This window comes from Nicotiana tabacum, chromosome 6 (assembly GCF_000715075.1).
Source record: "Nicotiana tabacum cultivar K326 chromosome 6, ASM71507v2, whole genome shotgun sequence".
NCBI lineage: Eukaryota > Viridiplantae > Streptophyta > Magnoliopsida > Solanales > Solanaceae > Nicotiana > Nicotiana tabacum.
In genome coordinates this window covers 192869403-192883591 of record NC_134085.1, presented here as the reverse complement: position 1 = coordinate 192883591, position 14189 = coordinate 192869403, and the positions used below count along the sequence as shown (strand labels likewise).

Sequence of the window (14189 nt, the reverse complement as noted above, 5' to 3'; positions counted from 1 at the left end):
TGGTTGAATTAGAAATCATGTAAGTGGCTGGGGTCTGACCGTTTTAAAAATAAAAACAAAAGTTTCTTTTTTTGTTAAATCAATCTCAATGTTTCCAGTGTGGTATCAGTTGATGAATATTCAGAGTTGGCGTAATAATGGGGAACCTAACTTCTATGTGAGTTGATATGGACTCACAAGGATTCGATCCTAAGTCTCTGTTTTTCCGTTGCAATGTTTACGAATTGGGCCTGCTATCGAGGATTGGCCCAAATCATTTTTGAAATCAATTGTTCATTTGTCACCGCAAGTTCTTGGGTTCAGGTTCTAAAAGAAATGAACCCTTTGTTTACTTATTCCGTTTTCTGGGTTTAAGCTTTAACACAAATCACCCTTTTGAATTCAATTAGGCTTTATCTTTAATTAAGCTAGACTGTCACAAAGTAGATTGGAGGTGCGCCGTATTAGACAATAAAATAGTTTATGGCCCTCCTAAATCTAGTTTGAATACCCTTTAAAATTAGAATTGAGGTGCGCCATGCCAAACAAAAATGACAATTGCGTGACCCTCGCTTAATTATTTCTTTTAAAATTTTTAGAACTCGAGGCGCGTCGTTTAGCGAATTTTTCATGGCCCTCGTAAAGTTAAAAACGCGTAGTTGCTTTAGGCGCGTTATTTTAACAATTTACATTCCTAAACTTGGGTGTGCATTTCATGTGACCCAAATCCAAACCTTAATAACGTTGAACAAAAATGTATTTCGGATTGCGGGTGCATTTCATGTGGCGCGGTCCAAAGACATGTTTTAGACGACGTTAAAATCTTCCTTAAAATAAATAAAAGCGGTTTTAAAGTAAAAATGCACAATAGGTTTAAAACATGTAATAAATCGGATAATAGGCCAATTATAACAGTTGAGCGACCGTACTAGAACCACAGAGTTCGGGAATGCCTAACACCTTCTCCCGGGTTAACAGAATTCTTTACCCGGATTTCTATGTTCGCGGACTGTAATACGGAGTCAATCTTTTCCTCGATTCGGGATTTGAACTAGTGATTTGGGACACCATAAAATAATCCCAAGTGGCGACTCTGAATTTAATAAATAAATAATCCTGTTTCGATTGTCACTTTAAGTTGGAAAAAACTCCCTTATATATAACCTTCTAGGGGTGTAGAAAAAAGGATGTGTGACACTATCCCCTCCAACTTAAGGGGGGGTGTTGGAGTCGATGAAGATGAAATGATCTGATTAACAGATCTGAATTAGCACACATATGAGGCCACTCGGTTTTGGGCCTTGGGCCTAATTTTGGGTCATCAATGCTCAAAGAATTAGGCCTGCTTACCCCTAGCCCACTTATGGGTTTGCCCTGTCCATCACTATTAGGAACATAGTGCATAGCACATGTTACTCTATATTTTACTTATTTTCCCCGTACTTTTGTATTTTAATTATTTGCTCTATCCTTGTATTTATTTTATGTACAACTTTATGCTAGCTAATAGGACATTGCCACTTGGCAATATAGTACGTAGCCCTAGAAACATTCCTTCTGTATATAATCTTAGGCTTGTACACTTAATACAGCATATTATTCAAAATACAAAAGAAGGAAATCTTCAAATCATTTTCTCATTCTTTCACACCCAAAAAGAAACGGAACACTAAATTCTCTCTTCAGTGTCTTCCCAAATTCCAGAACGTTTATCAATATTTCCTAGAAACAAACAGACGGGTAAAATGACAGCACAAATGCCTAATGGAAAAATTGTAATCAAATTTGACATCATTCTCCATTTTAGTCCTTAGCATTGCATCCAGGAATGTGTAATCAGTTTCATGAAAACAAGAAATGTTCTTGCTGTCTTGCATATAGAGATTTGCAAGGTCGCATTGCAAACTCTTGGTCGATGTTCTAATTATTGGAAATACAGCTCTGCACTTCACGGTCCAGACACTTGAGGAATATTCATCACTTGAATCAGTCAATGTTCCTTTCTTTTCATAGGAACTAAAATAGCAGTAACGAAAATAAGAAACTACAAAGCTGCAAACTAGAGGGACGGTGTGTTTGCAGCAAAGCAAAAGCTTTTCTACCCCCAAAAATGGATTCCTGAAGCAGGCAATATCCAGGGACCAATGTACAGTTTACAGCCGAAAACTTCTTAGGTTTCCTCAGAAGAAATGTGTACAAGGATTTACAGAAAATACTGGTCGTAATACTGCTCCTATAGTAGATGGATGTTGATCTGCCACATGTCCGGAAACTTGCTTCTGTTCCGATTGGCAACAATTGAATAATATACATCTGCAGCATAAGTAGCTAAGCTACTCTATGAGAATGAGTGTCAAGTGGTGTCAACCTACACATATGGGGATGCTGAACTACCACTAAAACTGAACTCTTTAAGCTTCCTTTCTTGGATGAAGTTGGCTGCAAGATCGAATTTGATTTAGTACAGAATACTGATATCAAATATAACCAGCTGAAACAAAATAATGCGACAAATATCAAGAACCATTCTGCCAAGAAATATATATGAAGGAATTGACTTGTTGAAATTGAAGAAACTCAAATCAAGTTCTAACTGGGAGTCAATTAATAACATTAGTACAAAGAAGTTCTGGAGCCTGATGTGGGGTAGGGGAAACTTGAGAACAATTCTAGCCTGCAGGCAAATGAATACTCACCACCCCTATGTGCCATCCATGACTACTAAAGTCTTTAAAAGTAGTTGCATCCATTTCCTGCAGTAGCACAACTAAAGATCAGAGATTTGGGGAATCATATAGCTGTATGCGTGTAAGTAGATACTATGAGATATACACCTTAACCCAGCAACTAGACAAACCAAATGTCTATGTTGAAGTCTCATTAACTCATGTCCCGAGTTACTTAAAGTTAAATAGCAAAACACGAAGCTATGGAAACTACAAAAAGAAGGCTGCACACGAGACATTCCAAATAAAAATTTGCACTGAAAATGAAAAGAGGAACTGGGCAACAGTCATTTATTCTATATGCAGTTACTCCTTGCTGGAGGTAGTCAGCAGGTGTATGTTCGGGCATAAGGATCTGGCTAAGGTCTTGCAAATATGTGGGAGAAGGGGCGAGGAATCAGGAAAGAGAAAGGAGCATTGAGAAATCATTATGTTCTGATCAAGTTTCTCATTTATGCTTTTCTTAAAATTTATTATCTCCATCAAACAAGGAGATCATGATCTTCTCATTCCATTTCCGTTTTCCTTGCTAATATCAAACCTCAGACAAAAGATAGACAATATTCATCAAGATCAGTCAACTCTAAGAAGGCAATTAGAATCTGGTATCATGGGAGACTTACAATGCTATAGATGGGAGGCACCATTCTCTCTCCAATAGACTTTATTACAGGCATAACAGAAAAGCGTGGTGCCAAGTCTTTTGACCTGAAGGTCCACCTGAGATATACAAAAGTTTAATGTATTCTCTCAGGATACAAGTTGAGAAGGCAGCCCTCCTACTAAAATAACCAGAAAATTGGCTCAAATTTTCACTTACCCAATGTAAGAGATTATAGAGAACTGCGCCCATTCTCGAACCAACAATCGGAGCCAGTAGTTATGTATTGAATTGTCCACATTTATCAGAATCTGGCAATTAAGATACCTGATTATTACAAGTTTTTAGAGAAGAAAGTGACTACTAGAACATTAAAGGTGGGTGTTCATACCGCCAGTTCTGCCACTGCCATCATAAGCATTGCATTTTGAAATTTTCTGTACAATCACACAGATAAAAAATTAAAGCTCAATAATTCATGAAACACTGAATCCAGCAATGTAGAGGACCATATGAAACTTAGTGAATATTGCATACTTGAGCATTATGTACTTTGTGTAGATTGCTTCATGCATTGCAGAGATTTCCTCATCTTCTATAAAGGTCAATTGTTCTTGCAGAACTACTAAGTTCTGTGATATGTGGTTGAATATTACATAAAATGAAATGAAATAGCTAAGTGTGAGAAGTACCTGTATTATACACAGTTATGGAACATTAATATCAGGTGTAAACAATAACGAAAAGAAAAAAAAAACAATAATTCAGTAGGCAATGCCGCACACTCTTTCAAGTGGTAACAACCTAGTGGACTCACAGAAAAATAGGGTACAGAAGCTCTGTAGCCGACAAGAGTCAAGTAGAAAATAGATCCGAGAGCAGCTGTCATGCGGCGCTCTTGTATTGAAAGACGCTCACACGTGATGCAGTATCCATAAGAAATGAGCAGGAATGAAACAAAAGTTACTGTTTGGAAGAGAACTCCGGTAACATAGACACCAAATGATATCCACAGAGAGCATACGTGATTATAAAAGCATGAATACCTGCAAGACAACATCAAATAGAAGAACAATAAGAAAAAGGAAAAAAAAAAGAACATCTGATGAGCAAGTTTAACTTCAGAATGAATATATATATATATACACGTCTTCTTGAGCCGGGGTCTTTCGGAAATAGCCTTTCTAGCCCCTCGAGATAGGAGTAAAGTCTGCGTACATACTAATCCTCCCCGACCCCACTAGTGGGATTTCATTGGGTTGTTGTTGTTATTGTTGTGTATATATATACACAGCTGTTTTATTCATGAAATAGCTAGAGAATATAAACTAAGGTGTTAAATCTAAAAACTTTTAATATGTTAGGAAATTCTACCATACTGCTCTTAAGAGACCTTAGCAGGCCATTATTAAGTAGTTAAAATGCAGATTAAGTAGTTAAAATGCATTTCCTAATAGCAGACATCGGATTGAATACTTGTTTCATAAATTTGCATCAAACTGTCAAATTTGGCGAAAGGCTTTATTTATCCCAAATATTAGAAAAATGGCAAAAAGGCCTTACCAGAAGAGGAAAGATAGGGTAAGTTGCAGAGTTTTGATCAGTGGAACAGAAGCCAGCGTCCATTGCAATCTGTTCGTCTGTTCTAGTGCACATAAACAACAAGATTATAGAAACAAATTCCATAGCTCGACACCAAAAGATAAATAAAACTGATAAATTTTTCAGAAAAAAAAAACTGCCAAAAAAAAAGGAGCATAACTCAGAGAAATTGATTAACGACGTTAAATTAAACCTCGGCAAATCATATACGCAACACATCCTTTCGAGGAGCTTAATAATATAAAGAACGAACAAATTCATGACTGACGAAATACTGTACTCAACGAATATTGTAACACCAAAAATTAAGCTGCCACAAGCATAAGAAACTAATTCAAGTGAGACTGGAAAGAAAGAAAAGGAAATTGACCTGAAAATGGCGGTTTTTGCAAGTGTTGAAAGTCCAGGAACAGACGGAGACGAACCAAATTAACGTCAAAATGAAATAAAGAGGAGGAAGCGTCCGGTACTCTTGCTCTATTTTGCTGCTGGAATCATGTAAATTTTCCATAATTCCCCTTCTTCCAAACACTCACCTTCATTCTCAACGCCAGGCCATTGCCCTTTTTATTTATACCCACGCACCGCGCACCTTCTCCTTTTTTGCTTTTCCTCCTTTGCCCTTTTCTTTTTGTTGTTTTTCTTCTTCCTATATTTTTTCCCCTCTTTTTGCCTTTTGGTTTCGAATTTCCAACCACCAGAATTAAGTCAAATAGCCCCTTAAATTAAAAATAGCCTGTTGAAATATAATATATGCATAAATTATATATTATATATATATAACTATGTATAAATTTATATATATGACTAGAAAAAATAAACAATAAATATCACCGACTATTAACTACTACTACTATTTTAGGTTAAAATTAATTTCTTGCTTATTTTTATTATCTTTTTCCTATTCCACTCTTCTAGTCCCTCCTTCGACACGAATAAATTGTTGGAATCTTTACCGAAAATGCTTATCATATTCATTGTTCACTTTTTTCTAATTAGTCTACATTCTGCCACTATATAATCTATGAACAACTTGCAAATAATATATATATATATATATATATGTATGTATGTTTACCTCGAAAATACGAGTAACAATTAAACTTGATTTGTGGTTATAAAAATATGTGATTTAGTTCAATACCAATTAATAATCAAGAAGTATAAAGTGTAAATAAACGAAATGAGTGAATCAAACCAGTGTTACTTAAGTAATATCGACCTCGAGCACAGTGACCTCTAGATGGGTTAAGAGCAGTAAGGTAAGACCAATAAAGCAAGAACATTAAAGCTAAAGGACAATTCTGATGAACAATGAGCGAGAAAGTAGAATAGTATATTTTTTTCCAATGATTAGATCATCTTACAAATGATTGAGGTCCCCTTTGTATAATAGGGGAAATCCTACGTAAGGTACATTTCCAGTTACAGTAAAGAATCTTATTGGGACAGATGTATAACCGCCTAGTATGGATTTATATTAATTCGTACAAATCTATTCCAGCATTTACGTCATTATCTTGGGGACGTGGCGGGAATCTTGTCCTTCTGTAACAAACTCATAACGGCACTGTCTCGGAGTCAGTCGTACTTGGCTCCGATGTTCCTCGAGCACTTAGGTCTTCGAGCCTCTTATTCTACCTTCGAGCTCGAGCTTGGTCTATATCGAACTTTTGTCCTCGATGCAACTTCTCGAGCCTACAAAATCAGAGGCATATGATTTTGACTGTATACTGATAGTCCCCGCATTTCTTAGAATAAAATGATAAGAAACGATTTGATTCTCAATCCTTCGATGCCTCGATCTTGATGCCAATCTCGTGACGTCACTGACACATACAATAGGATTTTGGTATATAAATCAGTCTTGTAATTGGTTTGCTATTGATTCACTTTTATTTATTTCTTAAATCGTATAACTTAGTGTTCAATGCGGAAATAAGTGATTTTAAAGGTTATTTGATATAATTAAGAACATTGATTTTATTTTGACAAAATAAAAACTATAAAAGTACATACCTATATCTTTTCAAAATATTATCGAACGTGATTAACAATCAAAGCGCATTTAACAAGTCACTTAATCTTTACTTAATTGGATATGGTATATAGTTATTAATATCAAGTTATAGTTACTTAACTTGGGGTTCAAGGACTAATGCACATGTCCATTTGATCAAAGAAGTTCGGAATGTAAGATTCCGTGGAAACGACTAATAGTTCGTTTGGCCAAGCTTCTAAAATTAATTTATTTTAAGAAGTGCTTTTCTTAAAAGTATTTTTTGGTGAGAAGTAGTTTGTGTTTGGCTAATTAATTTAAAAGGCACTTTTGAGCAATAATTAGTGTTTGGCCAAGCTTTTAAAAACTGCTTCTAAGTGTATTTTTCTCAGAAGTGCTTCTGCTTTTGACAAAAAATAAAAAAACTTGGCCAAACTGGCTATAAAACTGAACTTGAGTATTATCGCTCTTAGGGGTGGTTTAGTAAGATTTATAAGAATAATGCAGAATAAGGTGTATTAGTAATGCATGTGTTAGTAATGCAAGCATTAGTTGTGCATATATTATTTCTTATCCATTGTTTGGTGTGGTGTATTAAAATTATAATGCATTGCATAATTTTTAAGAAAAATAGTTGTTTACAAAAATATCCTCCATATTATCTAGCTTTAAAGGACTTTAAGGATAATTTTGTCTTTAAACATACTAATGCATGCATTAATAGCCTTGGTATTACTAATGCCATGGTTTTCTATGCATAGGATAATACCAAGTATGATGAGTTATACACATGTTAAAAAAGTGTACCAAGCAAGGTATTAGTAATGCATAGAGCTAATGCTTGCATTATTTTTTCTAATATCCCTTACCAAACGACCCCTTATAGAGTAGTAGAGTTGGTATTCATGAGTATTAATTACATGTTTTACTAGTATTACAATTTACAATGTATTATAAGACGTGATATTGAATACTAGTACTTAATATAGAAGTGAGTAGTTATAACTTATATGGAATCTATATCTGACTACGTACTAGAGATTGATTTATTCAAGTCATAGTTCAATATGGCGTGTTAAATTAACCACTGCCCATTGGTGATCTCTTCTAATTAATTTTAACAAATTTCTTTTGGCCAAAATTTAGAGTTTATGGGTTCTAAATTTGCCACATAATTCATAGTTTATTTTAGTTATTGCGTTCACAATTAAATATTTATACATATTTAATGATTTTTCTAGTACAAATTCAGTGTTTAAGCAAAAATGACTAGGTTCGCCCGAACCCACATCGAATGCGCTAGCTCCGCCTCTAAACTTGACAGTTTTATGACTTATACTTCTCCAAATCCATATTAACTGTCTTTATATACCTCTTAAAAAGGCATGTAATAGCCTTAGTATTTGTCTAAACTTATCTTTTATCTCTTTTTAAATGTCACTTAATTAACAATCTACTAATTGAAATAACAGATAAATTAACTTGAAAATAAATTAAAACACAATTTCTAAAATATCAAATATTATAAGATAAATGCTCCTAAATTATAATATTTGGGATGCAATATCTTTTTTTAATGTTGGTCAAAATATGCAAAACCCATGAGCTACATAATAAGTTAGAGAAAATGGGTGGAATAAAGTTGTTGAAAGTGCATAATGATGTTGTGATACAACAAAACCATCTCTCCCCTTGCAGACGTGCTTAGCTGCAATAACTTCGTGCTGTTATCTAACTGAACCATTCAAATAGAATATGTGACACGAATTCATAAGACCCAACAAAATAAAATATTGATCAACAACTATAACCATGTCTAATACTTTCCCATATTTAAACATCTATATTTATTTAAAGCTTATTAAAATTATTTAAAATTAAAGTCCCTTCGAGGATGGCCTAGTTGGTTTGGGCGGTCTTCCATACAGATGACCTGGGATCGATCCCCCTCAATGCATTCTGGATCGAGCGTGTCGCACAGGGCTTGCCTAGTGTGGTTTACATCCCCTGTGTGGCTTGCAAGCTATACATAGTGGGAGAGTTTACCCAGTGCACACAGAATGCTCACCATAGAGTGCTCACCCGAATGACAGAGGCTATGACAGAGACTGTAATGGCTGCGGGTTTTCCTGGGTTCCAAAAAAAATTAAAATTTTGTCACTGAATTTTGAAAAAATGAACAATATGGAGAATTTAGGGAATAAGGATAAGGAGGAAGATATCAATTTGATGAACAACTTTGCAAACTTTTGGGCAAATTAAGGGGCGACTGATGGCTGATCTTTGAAATCATTCAAAGTAAATCCCTCAGATTTAATTTAATGTTTTACTTACGTATTTGCGCATAATTATCTCAACTATATTAGTTGAACAAACTCACTTGCAAAATTCAGTTTCTTTCATCCCACTCCATTAACACATGCCCATTTCTCAGGTAAATGATAAACCAGAATTAATTAAAATTATAAAAAAAATCCACTGCCTTTAACTAAAATAATGTTGCATGATATTGGTCCTATAATAAGAAAAGTATGTCAAATTCAGAATAATTCATCCATTCACTTGATTATTCTCCCTCGAAAGTCTAAACTAATTCTCAATGACCCCTTTCTAAATTTGAAAACAATTTAACTTAAACTTACAATTCTACCCTTAATGAGAAGCTTTTATAACCATACAAATACTATGGGCCCCTTTTTGACTTGTTTAGGACCACAAATTCCAAAAGTCTTCATTTTTTCTTAAACTCCGTGCTCAGTCAAACAAATTCACATAAATTGAAACGGAAGGAGTAAAACAGTTAGGTTTTCTTATTATATTGGACCTTTTTTCTGTTAAATAAAAGTAATTCTTGTCCAAAAATTATTAGCTTAAATTTAAGTAACTCCAATGCCTTTTGGGATCATAAAACAGTATACTTTCTCCGTTCACTTTTACTTTTACTTTTACTGGATTTTTACTTGTCTAGTATTCTAAACATAGATTTTCTTTTTTGGTCGAAAGAAAAATTTATTTCAACCAGTTTTTCAATTTACATCACCTGTACTTTTGACTCTAGTATCAGGTCTCATGACTGAAACCAATAAACAAAAATCTATACAACCAAGGCTGTTTACTAAGATCCATAACGCTCATGGGTCTTTTTCCTATCCTAGTTGCTATGAATTACAATTAGGATAACTATTTAGTGTACTCAATATTGGTGTCCATTTACATTTCTTCTGTCCTGTTATGTGCACCTGCATGACAATGTCTTTTGCTCTATCTTTGACCTCTCTTCTCTGGTTTTGAAATCTTCTTTCATTTCGCTCCATCCAGATGTAATATACTACTGCTGCAAACACCACTCCTAGCAAAGTTTTCCTTGGATTTCTGTTGTTTACATTGGTAGTTAACCACTGCACCTCATCTTCCCAGTTTTCAACCTTTCTCTGGTAGCTTAACCATTCTAGTATTCCTGTCCATAAGCTCTGTGAATATGGACACTCGAAATACAAGTGATCATGTGTCTCTTCTATGCCACCTCCACACAGTACACAAGAGTGCGTCACCTGAATTCCCCATTTTGCTAGTCTGTCAACTATGGCCAGCCTTCTTTGTATTGCCATTCATAAAATGAATTGCTGCTTTGGTAGTATTCCAGTCAACATGACTAGTGCTTTCCAGTGGACTTTGGGGTACCTTGGAGTAGCATGAAGATAAGCCTTCTGAATGTTGAATCTCTCATTTTGAATAAAGGATTCAATTGTTGGTATGTCATTAGCCCGCCATTCTCTTGCTGTAAACATTTTCTTTACTAGCCAACTAGCCTGCTTTGGGACCTCCATTGTATTGATGTCATTCTACTTTATATAGTGGCAGTGTATCCATCTAATCCAAAACTTGTCTTTCTTTGCCATTATAGCCCAGAGGAGTTTAGTCAAAGCAGCTTTGTTTCATCTCTCATAGTTGATGATGTTTAGATCCCCAGCAGCTTTTGGCTTGCACAATGTTTCCCATGCTATAAGAGCTCTGTGAGTATTTTCATGACTACCAGTCCACAAATAGTTCCTGCATATACCATTAACAAGTTTAATAACTTTCTTTGGAATAAGGAATACTTGAGCCCAGTAGGTCTGCATTTCAAACAAGACACTCTTAATGAGTTGTAGTCTTCCAGCATAGGACAAGAACTTTGATGTCCAGCTTCTTATCCTCTCCACAATCTTCTCAACTAATGGCATGCACTGGTGGATAGTAATTTTCCTTGAGGACAAAGGGACTCCCAAGTATTTGAATGGGATGCTGCCTGCTGATAGCTGAAGTTCTGTTAACATTCTGTCTTTGAATTCCATAGGCACACCTGCTATATATAATGAGCTCTTTTCCAAGTTTGCTTGTAAACCTGAGACCTTGGAGAAGTGATCAAAAACTCCCATCATTAACTTCATTGATACCTCATCTGCTCTACAACACATCAGTAAGTCATCCGCAAAGCAGATGTGTATGACTTGCAGTCTAGCACATTTAGGATGAAAGTTAAAGTCTGAGTTCTGAGTCAGTATCTTCAGAGATCTGTTTAGGTACTCCATTGCTAATACAAACAAGTATGGGGACATAGGGTCCCCCTGCCTTAGCCCTTTTCTTACTACAAATTTATCAGTTAGTCCACCATTCAGTAGTAGAGTATAGCTGACTGTAGATACACATTCCATGATTAGTGCTACCATATTGTATGGTATCCCAAACTCAAGCAGTACTGCTTTCAAAAAACTCCATTCAACCGAATCATATGCTTTTCTGATGTCTACTTTGATAATACATCTTGGAGAGACTGCTTTTTGAGAGTACCCTTTAATCAATTCATGAGCCATTATGACATTGTCAATAATATTTCTCCCTTCTATGAAGGTAGACTGAGAAGGTCCAACCAATAGATCCATAACTAGTTTAAGCTTATTTGCCAGTATCTTAGCAATAATCTTGTACATTGTTGAGCAACAGGCAATAGTCCTAAACTCCTTCACATAGCTAGGATTTTTCACCTTCGGAATCAATGTAATAGTTGTGCAGTTAATTTCTTTCAATAGTCTACCAGTTTGAAAGAATTGTTGTACTGCTTCTATGACCTCCTTTCCAATGATTGGCCAGTATTCCTTAAAGAACTCGGCAGGGTATCCATCCATACCTGGTGCCTTGTCATTAGGCAGATTCTTCACAATTTGACAGATCTCCTTTATTGTTACTACTTGTAACAGTTGTTGCTGCTGATTCAGTATTAGACAAGGACCATTTCTTGCTATATTGACATCAATCCCTTGTAGTTCATCCGTTGTTGTCCCAAATAATTGTTGAAAGAACTGGATGAATTCTCTCTGAATGTGTTTTGGCTCAGTGATCTTCATCTGTTGTTCAGTATAGATGCAACTCACTTTATTTCTTGCTTGTCTGGCCCTCATATAAGCATGGAAATATTTGGTGTACAATCTCCCAGTTGGATACATGTAGCTCTTGACTTCTGCCTCATAATTTTCTCCTGTATTGTTTCCCATTTCTCTATGCTTTTTAAGGTCATTCTTTCTTCTTCTATCAGCAGCTTGTTGAGGTAGTCATCATTGAGCTTCCCTTGTATCTCCTTCAATGTTTCTCTAAATTGTACCAGCTTTTGATCAACCAAGGAATGTTCCTGTTGAATATACCTTGTTTGTTGCTCAATAAGCTTTAGCTTTTTCCATACAGAATACATTGCATATCCTTGAATCTTTTGACTCCAAGTGTTCTGGAAAACGGCCTTTCAGCACTTCGGGGAAGAAGATTTTAAGGTTGTGTCTACTAACTGTCACACCTCCTTTTTACATACCCGCGAGGGTACAAGGGAGTTTTTTCCAATTAAAGGACAATCGAAACGGGATTCGTTTATTTATTTCAGAGTCGCCACTTGGGAGATTTAGGGTGTCCCAAGTCACCAATTTTAATCCCGAATCGAGGAAAAGAATGACTCCATATTACAGTCTGCGCACCAGAAATCCGGATAAGGAATTCTGTTAACCCGGGAGAAGGTGTTAGGCATTCCCGAGTTCCGTGGTTCTAGCACGGTCGCTCAACTGTTATATTCGGCTTGATTATCTGATTTTATACAAATATGAACTTATGTGCAAAATTTTATCTTTTTACCGCTTTTTTACTTATTGTTATTATTTTACGAGAATTGCAACGTCGTGGAAACATATCTCGAACCACGTTACATCAATGCACCCGTAGTTGTTTGGCATATCTCGACTCGGTTGAGATTTGGATTTGGGTCACATAAATGTGCACCCGAGTTAAGGAAAATAAATTATTAAAGGCGCGCCTAAAGCAACTAGCGTCTTGTTATTTTGGGGAAGGCCGTAAAATTCGCTAAACGGCCTGTCCTCGAATTCTAAGTATTTTAATATATACATTTAGAGGACCCCGCAGCTTGTGCATTTTTGTTTGTCGAGGCTCGTCTCATTCATTATTAAAAAGAATTTGCAATGTCATGGAAATGCATCTCAGGCCACGTCACAATCAATGTACCCGTGATTAGAGACACATTTCGATTTCGTTGAGATTTGGATTTGGGTCACGTAAATGTGCACCCGAGTTTAAGAAGATAACATGATTAAATACGCGCCTAAAGCGACTAGCGCAGAGTTATTTTGAGAAAAAGGCCGTGAAGTTCGCTAAGCGGCCGATCCCGAGTTCTAAGTAATTAACACATACATTTATGAGGGCCCCGCAATCTATACATTTTACTAGGCGAGGCTCATCTCATTTATTTTAAATGGACAAATCCTAAAGCGACTACATCTTTTCTATTAAAATTAGTCTCTAAAATAAATAAAGAAAATCCTAATTAATTACGAGCTTTTTTTATTTATTTAAGAAAGCATGGCATACTAATTGCTATATTAATACAAATATTGATGAACAAGAATTTTACTAAAAAAATTCGAAATTATAAATAAAATAAAAATTTGACAACTAATATTCAAAAGAATCAAATATAGTTAGATTGAAGCTCGCATTGTTATATATAAAAAAACTATTGGAATTAATTATTCACAACCATTTGAAACTGGATTTAACCATAATTACTAAAGCTTAATAGAAAGTTTATTAGACTTAAACGTTCTTCTAATTTTGTTTGAACTCAAATCATGCCTTAATACCTAATTCACGAAATTTAGTTCAAATTCATGCCTTAGCTAAGTTTAAGTACTTGTTCACGATTAACCTACTGTTGATAATCTTAGAACCTTCATAGCTAGTGAATTAACCC

General features: G+C 35.4%; 2 protein-coding genes across 2 annotated transcripts; both read right to left on the bottom strand.

Annotated features, from left to right (window-relative positions):
* Positions 1-1537: 1537 nt before the first annotated feature.
* LOC107793325 (uncharacterized) lies at positions 1538-5463 on the bottom strand. The gene is made up of 9 exons (XM_075256270.1): positions 5279-5463; positions 4870-4946; positions 4124-4352; positions 3844-3998; positions 3698-3743; positions 3526-3617; positions 3329-3425; positions 2676-2732; positions 1538-2418 (listed from the first exon to the last, which is right to left on the bottom strand). The coding sequence occupies exons 1-9, from the start codon at positions 5417-5419 to the stop codon at positions 2308-2310; spliced, it is 1005 nt and encodes a 334-aa protein (XP_075112371.1). The 5' UTR covers positions 5420-5463; the 3' UTR covers positions 1538-2307.
* Positions 5464-10065: 4602 nt separating this feature from the next.
* On the bottom strand, positions 10066-10515 carry LOC107803218 (uncharacterized). The gene has a single exon (XM_016626856.2). The coding sequence runs from the start codon at positions 10513-10515 to the stop codon at positions 10066-10068; it is 450 nt and encodes a 149-aa protein (XP_016482342.2).
* Positions 10516-14189: the final 3674 nt, after the last annotated feature.

What these genes read in the sequence shown, in the direction of transcription:
- LOC107793325 (XM_075256270.1), bottom strand. Translation starts at nt 5,419, where the DNA reads ATGGAAAATTTACATGATTCCAGCAGCAAAATAGAGCAAGAGTACCGG. An exon ending in GCAAAAACCGCCATTTTCAG is followed by an intron (nt 4,947 to 5,278) that starts GTCAATTTCCTT and finishes GCACTAGAACAG; the next exon opens with ACGAACAGATTGCAATGGAC. An exon ending in TCTATAATCTCTTACATTGG is followed by an intron (nt 3,426 to 3,525) that starts GTAAGTGAAAAT and finishes TGTATATCTCAG; the next exon opens with GTGGACCTTCAGGTCAAAAG.
- LOC107803218 (XM_016626856.2), bottom strand. Translation starts at nt 10,515, where the DNA reads ATGGCAATACAAAGAAGGCTGGCCATAGTTGACAGACTAGCAAAATGG.